This window comes from Carassius gibelio, chromosome B6 (assembly GCF_023724105.1).
Source record: "Carassius gibelio isolate Cgi1373 ecotype wild population from Czech Republic chromosome B6, carGib1.2-hapl.c, whole genome shotgun sequence".
Taxonomy (NCBI): Eukaryota; Metazoa; Chordata; class Actinopteri; order Cypriniformes; family Cyprinidae; genus Carassius; species Carassius gibelio.
The window spans coordinates 17,081,571-17,099,540 of record NC_068401.1 but is presented as its reverse complement, the minus strand read 5'-3'; the positions used below and the strand labels follow the sequence as shown (position 1 = coordinate 17,099,540).

At 35.7% G+C, this 17,970-nt stretch overlaps 2 protein-coding genes across 6 annotated transcripts in view; one reads left to right on the top strand and one right to left on the bottom strand.

Moving 5' to 3' along the window:
- Positions 1 to 1,019: 1,019 nt before the first annotated feature.
- Positions 1,020 to 5,323, bottom strand: LOC127959278 (TBC1 domain family member 24-like). The gene is made up of 7 exons (XM_052558345.1): positions 4,842 to 5,323; positions 3,191 to 4,217; positions 2,899 to 3,051; positions 2,460 to 2,523; positions 2,274 to 2,369; positions 1,933 to 2,161; positions 1,020 to 1,660 (listed from the first exon to the last, which is right to left on the bottom strand). Exons 1-7 carry the CDS (start codon positions 5,260 to 5,262, stop codon positions 1,488 to 1,490), a joined length of 2,163 nt encoding a protein of 720 aa, XP_052414305.1. The 5' UTR covers positions 5,263 to 5,323; the 3' UTR covers positions 1,020 to 1,487.
- A 1,175-nt stretch (positions 5,324 to 6,498) lies between these two features.
- Positions 6,499 to 17,970, top strand: part of LOC127959291 (syntaxin-8) — a 61,672-nt gene continuing 50,200 nt past the window's right edge. For 3 of the 5 annotated variants that reach the window (XM_052558365.1, XM_052558366.1, XM_052558368.1), the window contains exons 1-6: positions 6,499 to 6,608; positions 7,070 to 7,169; positions 7,334 to 7,428; positions 7,944 to 8,054; positions 12,938 to 13,065; positions 13,663 to 13,755. In XM_052558365.1, the coding sequence (XP_052414325.1) occupies positions 6,592 to 6,608; positions 7,070 to 7,169; positions 7,334 to 7,428; positions 7,944 to 8,054; positions 12,938 to 13,065; positions 13,663 to 13,755 (544 nt within the window). In that variant the 5' untranslated portion in view covers positions 6,499 to 6,591. Of the gene's footprint in view, positions 6,609 to 6,829; positions 6,960 to 7,069; positions 7,170 to 7,333; positions 7,429 to 7,943; positions 8,055 to 12,937; positions 13,066 to 13,662; positions 13,756 to 14,052; positions 14,498 to 17,970 lie in introns of those variants that run through there. The other 2 variants (XM_052558367.1, XM_052558369.1) reach the window with 2 other exon arrangements.

The following is a 17,970-nucleotide window of genomic DNA, read 5'->3' as shown; positions in this document are numbered from 1 at the left end:
ACAGTAGCAAGCTGTGTTTAGACTCGTTGCTTAGTAGAGGAGGAGTGTTCATATCACTGAATCGATTCATTTGAACTATTCAAAAAAAATCTACATCCAATAACTTGTACAGAAGCCTTGAAATAATATTGTGTTTTTGTTTTGGTTATTAATTAGGAATTCAAATTCTTTTGAGCGTTTTGGTTCTGTAAGTTTTAAATAGTAAATGTCTTCTCAGGAGTTCTTGTAGTTACAGCTAATATGTTCGATATTATTAGCTATAAGTTACCAAAAACTAAAGACTATTTTGAAATGGGGGGAAATGAAACGCTTAATATGCGCCCTCGGGGATGGGAGTCGATTCCAAAGGGTCGATTCCTCGACTCTGAACAGCTCTAGAGTCCAGCACATATATATATATATATATATATATATATATATATATATATATATATATATATATATATATATATGTGTTTATTTTCGGGAAAATAACGTTCTGATGTACCGGCTAATGAAAGTTGATTCAAAGTCGAAATTTTATTGACGACTGATACTGACCTTTACAACCAAAAGCCGACGTTGAATCAACGTCTGCTTGCTAATTGGTTAGTAAAAAAATAAAAATAAAAAAACGCTCATAAATGCCAGAAATTTATGCATTTAAATGGTTTCATTTTCTTTGTACTTTACAAATTAAAAAAGGTCATGTTTTCTAAGTGATCGTATTGACTTGTGCATGAAATTACAAAAAAGAAAGAAAAACAAAATCGGCTTTCGCATTGTGATTAGGCTATTGTCAGATATTTCACTATGCCCACAGCTGATTTGGATCGGTTTTGATTTGCTTAACCAGAAAACCTGCACGAGAGCAAGTTTAAAAGTGATCTAAAGTTACCAAGGCAAAAAACACAGCTAAAACCCAGTTCACTTTCTTGAGCTCGAAAAAACAGCGTTTGCTCCAAATAAATTCACTCTTACCTGAGCAGTCATTGTTACCAGCTTGTGCAATAAGCCGAAATATTACTCGCGCCTTTACACATTATGTCAACTTTATTTACCACAGCCATATTTAATTTCACTTGCATCGATCTGATATAAAGCTCTATTTGATGTAATTACATTTTTTATGTTGTTTATTAATATTCAATACAAACTTAATACTTTACAACTTCTATATTCAAAAGTCTTTACAAACTTTAGTTATTCCAGGAATACAGTGAACAACAGGACCACAATATTAAAATAATTTAACAAGTCATATAATAAAACAACTATTTTAAAATGTAAATAAATAATATTGTGAATATATATAATTGTATTTTTCATACAGCAATAGCACAATACACATGTAGGCTACTTACACACACTGCACAATACACTGCAGTCAAAAAAAAAAACAACAACAAAAAAAAGGTTTGATGGCCTTAGCTTTGTCTCAAAGTATGAGGACAATTGGAAGTGTGACCTCTGATGTGTTGGCAAACAACAGTTGTTCTCCACAGTCTTCACTGTGATAGCAGTGGTGGAACAGACAAAGGGTGCTGGATACCCCACACCTCTAGAGACTGGATCTTGAAGCATCCCCTGCAGAGAGGTGGACTCTCAAACGTATCACAGTGTTCAGAAGATCCAGCTGTCAGATCTACCTGCAGGTGCAGCGCGTGGCCATCACCACCACCTGCAGGATAGAGAGCACATTAAGAGCCGTAAGTAAAGCAGTGTATACACAACATTTTTTTCTAAACTAAGAAAGAGGCTATATTTCCCAGTAATGTTGACACATAGGCAGTGGAGCAGCACGTTTGCAGGTGAAATGTCAATTCAGGGCATGCAAATATTAACCTGAGAGGCTGTCACATTGCTTGAGATAACTATAGGGGATAACTGAGCCTGAATTACATGCTGAAACCTTTCATGTCATTAAAAAAAAAAAAAAAAAAAAAAAGTCACCAGTAAAAAGTGTCTCATCATTTCTTGCCATGATGTTGAAGGTTGACATTGTGCAGAATGATGCAGACTCATATCTTTGGTTCTGAGAGGCTCCAATGGGTCTTTCCACATGAGTGCTTAGCAGAGAGCTAACGGAGAGAGTTTGTTTCTGATGAGAGGAATCACATTTGTCAGACATCCCAGAGATCTGCAGCACTGTACGCTGGAACCGTTCCATTCCTGGTCTTAGCTGAAAAGTTGTTTTAAAAAATTACTTTAAAAAAAAACGTATTCAAATCAAGTGATTGTGCATACAATGCAACATTTAGTTTAAAACACAATAAATCAATTGACTTACTCACAGTGAAAACAAAACACTCTCTTGTGCCAAAGAACTTAAATCCCTTTTCATCACAATTCTTCTGGGCCCAGTCAGAAGACAAGAAAGCCCCACAAATCTGTGTTGCCATGAGGCCAAGCAAAATGTAACAAAATATTATGTATTTTTTGTATTTTCTGTAAGATTAAAGAAAGAAATGCATACATACCTCCTCATCTTCAGTTTTCAAGAGTAAAACAGTTGGATCATGTCCCTCAACTCTGGAATAAAACCTAGCAGGGAAAAAAAAAAAATAATATAAATATGCAAAAATAATAATATTTGTATTCAACCAGGATCCACATCAAAAGTGGCAAGGATTTTTTTTTTAAATTGTTACAATTTATTTGGTAATCTTCAACTTTGTAGTTATCAAAGAATCCTGACAAAAATATAATGGTTTCCACATGATTTTATTTACAGCACAAGTTTTCAATTGTGCATCAGATTAGCATATTCAAATCATTTCTGAAGATCACTGACTAGAGTAATGGCCGCTGAAAAAAAAATCTAATAATAAGCACCATTACTATCATTTACATGTTTAAATATATTAAAACTATTTAACCAAATTCATGTAAGCGTCCCTGTGAATCATAATAACTTACGAGAAGAGACTTCTGCCATGAATATTTGTACTGAAGAGCTGCACAGGACTGAACAGAGCAAATCGCTCTGGAATCCAGGCCCAGACCACCCTCATCTCTTTTTCAGTTACTACAGAGGATCTGAAGGCCTGGAAATCCATAGCTTGGTATGAGCTTGAAAAAAAATAAAAATAAAAAAAAAATATAGATATTTGTTGTAGCTCTATTGTCAATGTCAAAAATCCAGTTTTATATATAGTATATATAAAAGGAATAACAGGGTACACAAAAAATTACTTCACAAACCCCTTACCTCTTATTGTGGATGTTCTTATGAATTAGTGCGTTCTTGTTGGCATTGAAGAGAAAAGTCAGTTCTTTATGTGTGGGCAGCTGTATACTAAAAGCCCTCTGAAGCAGAGCGTCAATAGTACTGTGCCGTCCCACATTCTGCACAAAACTCTTCATGTCCTGTCTGAAGTCATCGACGTGGGCCACTCTTGAAGACACAGAAACCTTGTAAAAGCTGAGTAGAGCAAGAGCTACACGGTATAAAACTTTGTAACCCTCCATTAGATAGACATCTAGCACTCTGATAGCATATCTGAAAGGCAGATCGGCCAAGATCCACAGGATCCAGTCAGAGTAGAATTCAAACAGGTTCTGGCGAGTGCTGGCTATTAGCTTCCGGATTCCCCGGCAGTATTTATTGGCAAGGTCACCAAAGGTCATGCATGAGGCACGTGAAGTGAGGAACGTCCGGTCAATGTAACGCTTTTTAGGGTCTGTGTAGGTCACCAGGGAACAAATACTGTGAAAACAATGGGCTTCATCCTCACTGAAGTGCAAGAAAAGAGACACCAGAGCGGACAGAATAGGACAGAAGGTGACATCAGGAAAATTGTGGTCTATACAAATGAGAATTTTTTTCACTGAATTCAGACCTGCTTTGTTTAAGCAGTATCTGGGAATTTCCCCATCCTCCATAAACTTTGGGAAAGGGTGTGTACTTGGTTGCAATTCTCCAAAAAGCTTCCTAACTAAGCCGTGGTAAGTGTCCAGATCAGCGGCGGTGGATGTGCTCTCGATGCTGTGGATGATGTGCTGGTAAGTCTTGGCTCTGAGAGTATGAGGCATGGACCAGAATCCCGTACGGCCCATTGCTTTGAGCTCATAATGATCACTTGAAAGGATCTTTCGATAGCGGGTGGCAGCTTCTGGGGCAATCTTTTCCCAGTCTACATACTGACCGTATTTCATCCCAGGAAAAGAGCTTATCTCCCAATTATCCACCTCAGAAATGGTCATCATGGGAAGACCCCTTAAATTTCCTTTATTTCCTGTTGAAGTAAAAAAAAAAAAAACTGCAGCATGACTTGAATGTCAATAATATTATAACTTATGTTCCCAACCATAAATAAATTTAAACACTAAATTATAATTATATTTGTGAAAAAAATAAAATAAAAAATCAAGCCATTTTTTTTTCTTGTCAGCTTCTCTCTCTCTCTTTTTTCTTGTCTGATCTTCCCACCTGACACTACAGGATTATTTAATTACACTCTTAAAAATAAATGTTCTTTACTGGCATCTGTGGTTCCATGAAGAAACTTTACATTGCATTGCAGATTCTTTATAGTAAAAAAAGAAAAAAAAAAGATATAAAGTTTCCTTAGATTGTTAATATAAGTAACAACAACAACAACATAAATATTGAAATGAATTTTACAGTGTATGAGCTTATAGTTTTCAGCCAGAACATTTTTTTTATCTGCTCATGCATTTTATTGCTGTAAAGTCTCAAATTCATTTTAGGATTATACTAATTAATATTAAATATTTAGCTTTATTCAAGCCTTCAGAGGTGTTACACAACAATCTGTGCTTACTTATTATATTATCAACGCTGGCCAAGTACCTTAAAGGTGAAAAGTTTCACAGGTAAAAAGATCTCACTCACACACCTATACGATTCTTGCTGGCCCATTTGCTTGAGTTTCCTTTAGGTCTTTTGATTGGAGGCTTTGCGGTGATACTTGTCCCGCCAGTGTTTCTTTTCCCATCCTCACTGTGTAGTGATCTTGCTCTTGGTCTGATAGGATTGCATCTGCTAAAATGACCCATTCCTGCATCATCAGTGTCACAAACATAGAATGATTTTGAACGAGGTCTTATGTGGCTTCTGTCCTTGTCAGTCTCTCCCGTTGTGTGTTTTGTCTCCTCAGAATCGTAAAGAGATCGGGAACGGAGTCTGCCACAGTTTGCCCGGTCTGCATACTGTGAATTATTGCCATCCTCCACACTCCGGACATTCACATTTGTAGAGCCAAAATGGGCGCATGCAATATTTGAAGTAATCTGATGCATGGCCCCAACTGTCCACATCAAAGAGACTTTTAAAGTTAAGCTCACAGTAGGTTTGTTGCTGTCTTTGTGATGCCCTGGGACACCTGGGTTTTGTATTAGATGATGTGACTGTCATGTGACCCGACATGTGACTGTAGTACTACTGTATGCACAGTGGAAAATTTCAGATGGCCTCTGTTAGTTTCTGTTTTGAAATGTAAATATTAGCTCTTGAAGATGAACAATTGTAATAAAACCGAATATAACACAGCATAACAATGATGTTTAATAATCAAAGCCACAAGTGTCACAGAATGTTTTTTTTTTTTTTTTACCAGAGACCTTTCCCTTGCCCGCTTTCCAGGAAATTCCAAAAGTCAGTTCTGTTTCCAACACACTGTTATTTATTCAAACACATGTATGTTTGGGTGCGAAACAAAATGGTCAGGCTCGAAATGGGGGCTAATAGCATTAAATAAGATGCTAAACCTGTTTGTTTTGTTAGAATGTTACGTTAACACACTTAGGTTAAGTTTTATTTTAGAAACATTGTCCTGCTTCATATTATGTGTGATTGCACAGTCAGATAACTCCACAATAATCAAATCAAATTAATCAAAAAGTAAGTCACTTGGATCAGCATATAAATAAATAAATTTCACATTTATTAATATAACATTTTATATATATATATATATATATATATATATATATATATATATATATATATATATATATATAAACTACCTAATAAAATGCCAAAGGTAATACCTACCTAATAAAATGGCAAAACAGCATGCTCATAATTTCTTGGATCAGCTGTTTGGTCCTCAGTGGGGAGCTCAGTGGTCACAGGTGCCTCCTTGTGGGATCTGGTGGGTTGATTGCTCTTTTATGGTACACATTGGATGCTGTTGCTCATTTGGGGGTACTGGGAAGTGTAGGTGGTCCTAAAATCAACTTTCATTAATATCTCTGACAACTTGATTTAACAGGTGTGGCCTGAATTTAGTGTTTCTGACTCCATGGTCTATTTTTCTAATATAATAACGTAATTTCAAACCAAACCGAAATGTTACATCTTTGCATTAATGTCTTTGAGACTAGTTGTGCAATAAGTTAGATAATGTAGCCTACATAATGCTAGCATATCTAAATATTGTAATATTGTTTATTGTAATCTAAATATTATAGTCATACTGTATTAAACAATTAAACTTTTTCTGAGTACTAATTTTGAGCGTAGGCTACGTGAGATGTCTCTACGAGGCCACCGTCTGACGTCACGCCCAAACAGGAACTGGCACTGCTGGTGATTGTGCTGTGAGTTTCCACAGAAACGCTTTTTATAACTGAAAGTGCCTCGATATGTCACAGGATTTGTGGTATGCATTTTACATTCTTAGCGTTTATAATCATGTGAGGTCTACAGTCCTGTTTTGTTGAAGTCCAACAAAATTAATTTGCAGTTTAACGTTAATTCATTCAGTGGATCTGTATTCAGCCAGATCACTTCAGACTGAAATTATCTCTGTAGTATTTTCTTTATTGTCACACCCTATACTTTAATCAAATATTCTGTGTTTGTGTAACGTTACATATATAGGTTTTTACTCGGCGAACAGCTGATATAAATGTTGCCAGGCTGGTTTGCTGGGATCTGTCACATGACGTTGTTGATGCCAATCTTGTGATTTAACGCTAAATTAGTTGAAAACTGGTGGAAACTGTAGCAGGTGCAAAGGTTTTTTTTTTTTTTTGTTTGTTTTTTTTTTGTTTGTTTGTTTGTTTGTTTTTTTTTTTTTTTTTACCAAATTAACAATTTGTTTTGTTTGTAATTGTTTAGGTTACAGAATTATGATGCAGCTTGTCGCATGGCTCGGGAAATTGCAGAAAACATCCATGAAAGAAACAAACAGCAGAGGACTGGAGGGAATCCAGCCAAGGTAAACACAAGATTTTATTATTATTATTATTATTATTATTATTATTATTATTATTATTATTATTATTATTAAATGATTTATTTATTTTTGTCAATAAATTTAAGCCATATGTGTCAGTGATCTTTATGCTGTCATATCACTTTTGTCTTTGTCTGCACTTGTAGCTCAACATGTCCCTGAGAGCATCATTACAGAAGCTCAAACAGAATATAGCACAGCTCAGGGAGACATTGAATCTGAATTCTGCCCAACGGCGTATGTATCCCTTCCAGAAAAGAAAAAAAAAAGACCCACTTAATACTAATTTCTTGCTTCTCAAAAGCTGAGAGTGGGGTCCAAAGATTTTGAGATCCAGAGGTACTAAATTTTATATTATACTTTAATGTCTTACATTTTTTGCTACAGTCATGATGCTGAAGATTGTCTTAAATGTAGTTTAGGAGCGTTTTGACAAAATACCTGTTAGCGTACAGGTTTAAATTATATTAGGGTGATTAAACAAACACAGAATCATAGTGAGCTTCTATTAATAATGAGAAAAAAAACCTGTAGGGGGCAGTGTATAATAACAAACCAATAACCGTATGGTCTGAAGCAGTGGTGTTTTAGTATTGAAATACTGGTCTTAAACAACTGTAATAAATCAAAGTGAAAATATTACTTTTATTTTCATTAGTCACAGATATTTATGATGATTTAGCAATGGTTCTGTGAGATGAGTGTAATTATGCAATCATAAATGTGTCATTTTAAAGCCTTAATGAATAATGTTAGAATGCAAGCTGAAGCAAACAGAAGACAGACCCTTGTTGATGACCTCGCTACCAGAGAAGCGATACTGAACACCTCTTTTAAAGAAGACATCTCAGAAGCTGAGCCATCAAGGTACCGCCATTCTATGACCAATTAAGTTTAATGAATAAAATATACCACAGGGTTCGTTATACATTTTGCCCTGTTGATGTTTTACCACTCAGAATAATCCATTTTCAATTTTTGCCAGAAATATTTCGATTTTTCTTTAACGGTTAAGCTTGCTTCCTTTGTCTTTTCAACTTTAGAGAAAACTCACTATAATGAAAAACAATAATAACTGGTTTGTAAATTACCATTTTAAATTTTAGGATTGATATGATGCTTTGTTGTTGTTTTTGAAAGTCTCTTATGCTCACTTTATTGATTGGATAAAAATACAGTAAAAACAGTTTTATTGTGTAATATTGCAATTTAGAATAACTAAATAGTTATTCTAATAGAATAACTGAGTTTCCAATAGTCTTCAGCACCCAATGATCCTTTAGGACTCATTTTTTATTAATATGAATGTTGAAAACATTACTTTAAACAATTTAATGTGTCCTTCCTGAAAATAAAAAAGGTATTATTTTGATGACAAATCAGCAGGTTTTGCAACAGTAATGTAGAATACAAAACCAAATGTTTATGTTTGCAAGTTATATTGGATGTACAAGATCAATGAATGTAAAATGTTCAGTGGCCTGAAGGATGAGGTGACTGTTCCAAATGACTCAGTCAGCTGGCTCAAAACTCTCTCACTCTGGCTTCAGTTTCGCAGGCCATCCTTATTTGAAGCTGCATAGTTTGATATTCCCCTTCATTTGATGGTTATGCACAACAAAAGTAGAGAAACCATGAACTCTGTGCCCTGGTTAGTCTACCAGACCATAGAGGCCTTTGCTTGCCATGTCTCCTTCTTGGCCCTGCAGTAGTGTCCCAGTGTTGAGTAACTTTATGCCAGAAATGGTGCGACCGGTGCTCAAACGGAAGTCTGTGCATACTCTTTAAGGGCTCCAGTTCAGCTTTACTGCTCTGCTGATCAGAGCTGAGTGTTGAACTTCCACCATCCGGACTGTTTACAGTTCCCTACTCTCCACTGCGCTCACATCCTCTCTCCAAAATACACCAATCAGAGACTTAATGTGTCACCGCCAATCTCCTGTGCGCTTCTGACTCTCAATCGAAACGACAGCTCAGGAGCCCAACTTCCTCAGAGAAATGAGATGGTCATTATTTTGATTCGACCTTCTCGATCCAGGTTATACGTACTAGGATAGGAAGGCAAAACAACCTGCTAATATTATATATATATTTTTTAAGCTTAATGCTCCTTCTGTCTGGATTACTCTTCTTTTCTTCTTACTCTTCTTGTTATTGTAAACTTCCATTGATATTAAAAAAAATTATAAACTATCCTTATAAACTAAAATGTATTTGTTATTAATTATTATTATTCAAAGTATTAGTGGTAAACTGTATTTTCATAGCAATAATAATAATCAAATAAAAATACTGATAGGTTAATACAGAGGCTTTTTAGGTAAAATATAATTTAATAGGTGAATAATAAAATTATAATGGACTTTAAGTAATCGTAGCCATCTTTGTGGACTTCATTCTCTAATTCCTTAAGATGAGAGGGCTGAATTTAATCTTTATTGGTCCCGTTCACATCGCACTGCACTGTTACGCTGTGCACACATTTAGCTAAAGCTTGCTAATAAATTGTAGTAATTTGATAATTTTTTAAATACTAAATAATTTTAGCCTGGCAGGATTTTTAGGGCCTGGATTCATCTCACTGTGTGGTCTTTGTCTGCCAGTGGGGGTGTTAGCTTTGCTTCAATAAGCTGAAATAGCATTTCACTTTTTTTCCATTGGGCTAAGACCAGGCTTATGGCAGTCGTGAAACAATACCTTTGTGGAAGATTAACCTCTAATCAAGCACAAAAATGACATGCCGCTCATTTGAAGATTCAGAGTTCCCGATCAGAGTGCCCTTATCCTCCTCCCCTGTTTCCTCTCTTTTATATTTGATTGTAATGCACAAAGTTGTAATTAGTTAAATCGGGCCTTTCTAAGAGACGGGGTCTGTCTCCAGGTCTCGTTTCAGTGTGATGCCTCGTCTGATTGAGTCTGCAGGCTCTGCGGGAGGTTAATTGGATAAGCGTTAATCCTCACGCCGCTGGGATGGAGCGGAGGAAGTGTAGAGGGGTTGGTGCAAGCTACCAGTTGCCAAACATGTCAGAAAGATTAGGATCCGCCGCTGGCCACTTGTCTCGCTGGCCAGAGGATTAATATCAGCTTGGACTTGGATAGAGACCATGCTTCAAAGGCACTGTGTGACTGCCTTGGTACTTTTGTAGATTAGAAAGCTGGAGGAATGGAGAGATTGAGAAGAAAGAAGTCTAGCTTGCCAAGCATTTGAGAAGTAAACTTCTTCGTTGTGAGGAAGGATGAGAATGAGAGGAACTGATCTTTAGAGGTTAGCGACCTCTCTGAACCTAAATGAAGCTCCGCTGATGCTGAACTAAGTGGAAGAGAAGGGCTATTGTCAGAAACTGGCGCTTATAGTGAGAGGAAGTCATTTGAGTTTTACTCAAATACCTTTTTTGACATGAAGTTTCACCTTAACCTTCATGAACAACTGCATATTCCCGAAAGGAAACTTGGAGAAAAAAAAAAATAATTTCTATAAAAATGGTTATAAATCTTAGATATGGGACTTTGACATATATGAGAGTGCAGATTAAAGGAAAAATCTCTTCAGAAAATCTAGTTTAAAAAACATGTGCTAGGTTTTTGAGCAATGTACTCTTTGTGTGCATGTTGGATTCATATGGTATTTTCAGAAGTAATTTATTTACTAATAATCTAATAAAAATCTAATAAAAATACACTTTATTTCATCAGTCATTATTTACTTTTAAGTATCATAAGCTATAAGTTGTAATAGATTTTTTAATTGTTAAAATGTGTTTTATACAAATATTATTGATTATTAATTAATAAATATCTTGCATCATATGGCAGTTAACAAACTTAACTAATCTCTTTGTGTTATTAAAAAAAAAAAAAAAAGTCAAACTAAGACACCCTTAGTTTGACTTTTTTTTTTTTTTTTTTTTTTTTAACACAAAGAGATTAGTTAAGGTTGTCCTCAATATCCTGTTGTATGTATTTTATTTTATTTATTTCATGTTTGGTTGCACCACGTGGCTTTGATTTTCCTAAATTGTTATTTTTGATAAGTCATCTAAGCAGTTAGGTGTCTTTAAATGCAGAAATATTGATTTGTTATCAGCGCCAAGGATGGATTTGTTTTCATATAGGCTCTGAACCTACAGGAAGCAGGACACGGGTGCAAGCTAGTGACCGGCTCATAACTCTTGGTGCGATGCTGAGCGATGATAGCTTTTCCAGAAGAGCCTTTAAACTTCACTTCTCTCTCTGCGAGCTGTCCAGGAGCCTCAGGGGGAACAGGTTTCATACATTAATCAAAGAAAAGTGCAAAAGCACAACGCAGTGTCTCCACGGGATAACAGGCCACTTCTCGGTTTGGCATGGCGCTTTGAAAGCTTGTATAAAAGCCAGAGGCGGTTCATATGCTTGGTGTCCTTGTAACGTAGGGCATGAAAACTCAACAAAGTGGAACCCATATGAACAAATAAACAGAGGTTCTCTGATCTTACAAGGTCCGAAGAAGGGGATGTTGTTTGCTATTTTAGAAGTAAAAAATAGAAAGGTTATTTATTCTGAAGGCACATGAGTGCTACAGATGTGAGTTTGGTAAAAGAGCCTGTGGCTCTTGAACAACTCACGGACATGCTTCGAAGTTTATTTATGTTTGTAAAGTAGATGATGTGTGTCCATTTGATGTGTGCATGTAGCTGTTGATTGACAGTGCATGTGGAATAACTATAATATTGCTCTGTGTGTGTATGTAATGAGAAAGTTGACTTTGTGTATTACAGTGATGACTGCTGAATTCATAAACGCATGTACATATACGTTTTTGTGTATTATTAAAACAATAAGCTAAAAGAGGCTTGTGTTACAGCAATTTCACGTCTACAAAATAATAGTGTACTTGGTTCTGTTGGTTTTCGGAAAACAAAAAAAAAACATCTTTAAAAATATGTTAAGATTTTCTTTCACGATAGACTTGTGTGAACTCCAATATTATTATTAATCTATGGGATATGTTTCTGTTGAAGCCATCAGATGTAGGCATAATTTATAAAAAAAAAAAAAAAAAAAAAAAAAAAAAATAACAAAAATGTAGTAGGCTAATTCCAGAAGAAACAATATATGCCAAACAAGTATATGAAGCAAAGTGAATGTGTTAGGCTTCCTAGAATTTCAATATGATTTAAACCATTGTTTTATTCTGTAAAGATGTATTAAATTGATCAGAGATGAAAATACATATTTTTACATTGCTATTGAAAATTTCAAATAACGCTGCTCTGATTTTCATCAAAGAACCTGAAAAATATATATCAAGGTTTCCACAAAATTATCATAAAATTTGGAAATATTTGTGCTGCTTAATAAGTAATGTATCTTATGCAGTTCTACATATTAGAATGATTTCTGAAGGATCATGTAGCACTGAAGGATGAAGTAATGGTAGTTGAGCGTTCAGCTTTGCTTTTACAGTAAAAAATCCATTTTTTTATCAAATAAATGCAGCCTGAGTTCATAAGCGAATTAATCATTAAAAATCCTACTAACCCCCAGTTTTCGAAAGGAAGTATGTCTTTAGCATGTATACTTAATATCAAGTGCTATAAGTCAATAGTTTTATATTATACTAGTTTTTTTTCTTCATAACAACCTTTGTTAGTGAATCATGGGAATGTGGTGCATAGTCTCATAAAAGTTTCAGAATTTCAAACCAGAATTCAGAATTCCAGAATTAGAGGAGTCTGTGTAATAAACTGACATGATGCAATGTGTACCTCCAGGTCTTGTCTGATGACTGGGGCAAACGGTTCGAGGCCCGCTGGGAACCCGTGGCTGGTTAATGAGTCTGAGCAGACCAGAGGACTCCGCTTTGGAGAAATCAAACACCAACAGCAGCAGATTATTGAAGGTACATCACATATGACTGCAAGTCTTTTCATCTTACACCGTAACTATGTGGTATTTGACATTGTTTCTAGCTGGCCACCTCTTTCTGCTGTCATCTTAATGGGATGAGACATTAGAAGAAGCCCTTTTTTGATTTTACGCCCCCATTATGAGATCTGCTACTCATTTGAGAATAGCAACTGGTAGGAGTTTTGAGAAAAAGCAGGAGCCGTTTTGTCTACCCAAGTTTTACTTTTAGCTTCAAGGTTGCTGCTGAAGTACCTTCTGGCTCTCCGTAGCAGCTGCTTCTGTCAAAAATGACATCAGATCACACGATGTGTCATTTAAATGTCACAAATACCAACACCCTGCTGCTAATGGGTTTCTCTCTCTCTCTCTCTATGAGTCTTATTTAGATGGAATTTATGCTTTTTTCAATTGGTTTCTGTCCCACATGAGATGAGCATTTAGCTTGTCCTTCAACGCCGGATGATTTACATGATGTTATCCACAGGAACATAAAATATGCACATTTTTGGATAAATATGTGCCCATTTTGTCTTTCTTTTGTACAGTGCTGTATAAATACGTTTCTATTCTCACGTGTCTTTCTCTTTAGCTCAGGATGCTGGCCTGGATGCTCTGGCTGCAGTCATAAGTAGACAAAAACAGATGGGTCAGGAGATTGGCAATGAGTTAGAAGAACAGAACGGTAAGAAAAAAAGTGCAGTAGCCTGTTTGTGACAGCTCTGGCTGAACATTCAGATGTTTTCTGTGAATAACGTCTAATTTGCGGTCAGCTTGGTTTTTCTTTGTCACACCGCTCTCTCGCTACACTACATATGATGTCATTGGCTCTAAAATGAGCTGACGCTGGGGTTAAAGTGGAAAATTTGGAACAGGCTGCTTGGAAACCTTCTGTCACCTGATCTATCGTGTTTTTTAACCCCTTCCTTTTGCAAAGTTTCAAACATATTTTCTAAACGCGAGACCTGTGTCCTTTGCATAGAGACATCACATCATTGTGGCAAATCCGTTTGAAAACCTGGATGAATTACATGGAGGAAACTGAGTTCAGATCAGTAGTCTGTGACCTCACCTGAAGGTTGAAATCAGCTGATATGAACTTTCCCACACTGTTCTTCAATCTGTCTAGCCAAGCTGGTAAAGTGAGACATGCTACACTGGGGAAAACAGATAGAGATATATAATTATCCATTTCTGAAGTGAGATATTCTATCCCCCAAGATCATTTTGCTGAAATACAATATTTTCTCAAAATGATCAGCAACACAAAAATTCACTGGAGCTGACTTGTCAGGGTTACATCAGCCAAGGCTGTATATTTTTAATAAAAAAATAAATAAAATAAAAAGTGAAACACTTTGAGATATTATTACAACTTTAACTAACTGTTTTCTTTTTTAATAAGTTTTTAAAATGCCACTTCCGATCATTTTAATATATTCCTTCTGAATAAAAGTATTATTTTATTTAAGAAAAGGATCTTCCTGGCCCAAACTTTTGAAAGTTAAAAATTAAGTGGAATTTATATTGGAATTTAAATATTATATTTATATTTGCTGACAAGCAAATACAAGTCTTTTGACCTTGAGATAGAGATAATGGTTATGTGAAACTTGTGTTAAAGACAACACAGGAAACAAATTAAATTTAAATAGCAAATGTGAATTAAAATGTTAAGTAATATGTCATATTTACTAAAAAATATTTATAAAAAAAGTTTACTTTTTTCTTTCTTTCAAGTTTTAGTATTCAAGAAACATATGATAAAATTTTAAAACAGTCGTGCTGCTTAATATTTTTGTGGAAACCGTGATGCCTTTATTAATCGATGAACACAAATTTCAAAAGAAGAGCTTTTTTGGATTTAGTGGTCTTTTGTAATGCTGAATTAAAGTATTAGTTTCTTTTAAAAAGAATCCTACTGAATCAAACGTTTGAATGGTAGAATATGTAAAACAACACATCATCTCATTGTCTGTTTTAACACATTTGGCCAATCAGATGAGTGTGGGGGACAACATAAGCATTGTAGAAGAGCAGCCCTCGGAAACATCAGAAATGTTCATGAAAGCTGCTGGACCACAATCTTAAGTGAAAAAATGTACATTAATGGACAAACATCTCAGTTGAAGTCAATTCTGCATCCATGCAACTTGTGTCTAAAAAAAGAATTCCTGATGCAAGTTCACCTCCTCCCTGTTGCTTTTGTTGGCATGGTGAAGGTACCCCACATTACTTTTTCAGGGGGCAGTGTAATTACTATGGACCGCTTCCAGTGTCACTACTCTTTCCTGTCTGCTTCAGCATCTGCCTTCTTGAAAAGAGTCCTATATCTCTAAATGTTTTAAAGGTCACATTTGGTACTTTTATTAAATAGAGATGATCAATTAAATGTACTTAAAAGAATAATGGAAGTATTTTGTATGTGGGTCAAGAGATTAGCTATATTATATGGTTTTACATATCCTAAACAAATCTCAGGTTCATCTTTATGGTGACCTTCTGGTGGAGACTAATGCTGGGAATTGCTGGCACTTTGCTGCTTTTCACTGTGTCTGCCCCATCTCTTCAGGGCTCAGTGTGATTGATTTTGTCTGCTTCTTGCCTCCCTAACTAAACGTAAGAGTGAGAACAAATTATTTAAACAGGACCTCAATTTTTCTCCCTTCTTTTTCTAAATGGTGCAGTGTCATTGCTTCCTAGAACAGGAGGTTTAAAGCAGTAATTGAGATTGGATGGTCTCCGTTTCATAGGCTCACTTTTGAGAGCTGATAGAGTTACGGTTCTGTTCTGCTCTACAGCCCAACAATCCTCCACTGGATTTCATCTGTAAGAGTCTTGCAGATATGACACATGATATATCATATTTGCACATTAAAATCCTGCTTTCTTCTGGAAATCAGCCCCATGAAAAGTCTTGAGCAGAGTCCTGTATCTCAAAACCCAGCGGAAGGAATTCCTTCAAAATTGCTGTAACTTTTGTACTTCTGATGCACCTAAAAATTGTATACAACACATGTGCAGTGTTTATAGAAAGTATTCATGTTGTTACTTTTTAGTCCAAAATATTGACCATGAAACCTTCACCATTGAGAAACAGTAAATTTAGTTTAATAGCATTTATGATAAACTTCTTAGATTTTTTAAATGTTAAATAATGCATTATTTGTTTTTTCCACTTCCTGAGTCTATGCTAATGCTAAGGCACTGTCACATTAGCTTAATTTATTTTGTGGGCAGTAGAGGTTGAGTCTTGGGGAACTTCAGGGTTGCTATATTTAAGAACACAGTTAGTTTCAGTAATTCTATGAGCCTTATGTATTGGAATTTTAAACTCTTCCAAATTAGCATTTGCACAATGTATTTTCCTGATCATGCTGTAGTTTGGATTGAAGTCTTGCCTCTGACTGGGTCATTCCAGAACTGCTAACTTCTTTTTTCCGAGCCATCCCTTTATAGTTGAGCTGTGTGCACTTGATTTTTGTTGCACTGGAAAATTAATCTTTACTCTAAACGCAGATCTCTGACTGACTCAAAAAGCATCTATCCAAGTATTTACCTGTATTTGGCTCTATACCTGTTGGTTTTGGTGCCAACATGGTTTCCAGTTGCTCCTGCTGAAAAGAGAATGATGCTGCCACTACCATACTTGATGGAAGAGATGCTGATGCCTTGGTCTTGGGCCATATCTGGTTTGCGCCAAACAGTCTCCTTTGCTTTAAGAGAATTGACTCGACCCTGGACTAATCAGACCACAGAATTCTTCCAGAAGGTTTGGAGTGACTTAAAAGTTTTGTCACATGGCTTTAAACCGTGATGTAATGTAAGCCTTTTTCAAAATTGGCGTTCTTGAAGCCATTCGCATGAAGAGAGGCAGAATCAGTGGAGTGTCGAAAGAATTGTTGATGTCTACATAGTTTCCCCCATTTCATCCAAAGAACTCTTAGTCCTTTTTCTTAGAGGGCAAATGAAGTTGATTTCTCTGGCAATTGACCTTCTGTCCTTGATTAGTCGATCAGGTAGATGGCCTGATCTTAGTAAGGTTTGGATTCTGCCTTGCATTTTCCCTTTGGTAACAACGGACATCATAGTTGTCCTTGGCAAATTGACCCTTCTAGTATTTTCATAACCTTCTGTAGGACGTTTATTCCTCAAGGTAATTTCGCTGTACAGGTGGTTTGATGGTCTACATAAAAACACAGGAGTGATCCGATCTGTTTCAGTTGTGAGCTGTCCACATAGATTCATCTCAGTATAACTTGATTAAGTCAGGGGTCATTCAGAGTTGGTTTTTTGACTACTTTTAAACTTGATTGATTGCCTTAAAACCAAAGCGCTCATGGTGTTGAACACAACAAACAAAAACATCTGTCAGACGCATGTGTATATAGACCAACAATGAAAAATGAGTGCAGCTGGAACGCTATCTGAACACTGTGTGGAGTGTGCCTTGACAGACTGACAAGCATAATTAAAAAATTAATCATAAAATTATCCCAATTAAATATGTTGTAATTTGACTTTGTAACAGAGCAAAATGTGAGGTTCTAACTTTGAATATGGACCTAGAGGAGAAATTTTCAAACTGGCATCTGTGGTCTGCAAGAGGATGCTAGGTTATTTGAGAGAGAAAAAAAGATGTTGCAAAAAGTATATTTAACTTACCATGTTACTTGTTTTTTTTTTGTTGTTGTTGTTGTTGTTGTTGTTTTTTACAGATTGTATTTTTGAAAACATTTTCTAGAATAATAATTTAGAATAATATTTGTAGAAAAAAATCTGAAAACACCAATTTTGGTTATATCTAGATCAACTTTCGGGAACAACAACTAATGCAATTAAAGACAGGAGAGGTGACATGAATTTTACCATAAAAAATGGTAGCATAATTTTTGGGCTT

Excerpts from the sequence above, each read along its gene's own strand:
- LOC127959278 (XM_052558345.1), bottom strand. The coding sequence starts at position 5,262 with ATGTGGACAGTTGGGGCCATGCATCAGATTACTTCAAATATTGCATGC. Across the intron at positions 4,218-4,841 it reads GGCCAGCAAGAATCGTATAG|GAAATAAAGGAAATTTAAGG; the intron begins GTGTGTGAGTGA and ends TTACTTCAACAG. Across the intron at positions 2,370-2,459 it reads TGAAAACTGAAGATGAGGAG|ATTTGTGGGGCTTTCTTGTC; the intron begins GTATGTATGCAT and ends ATGGCAACACAG.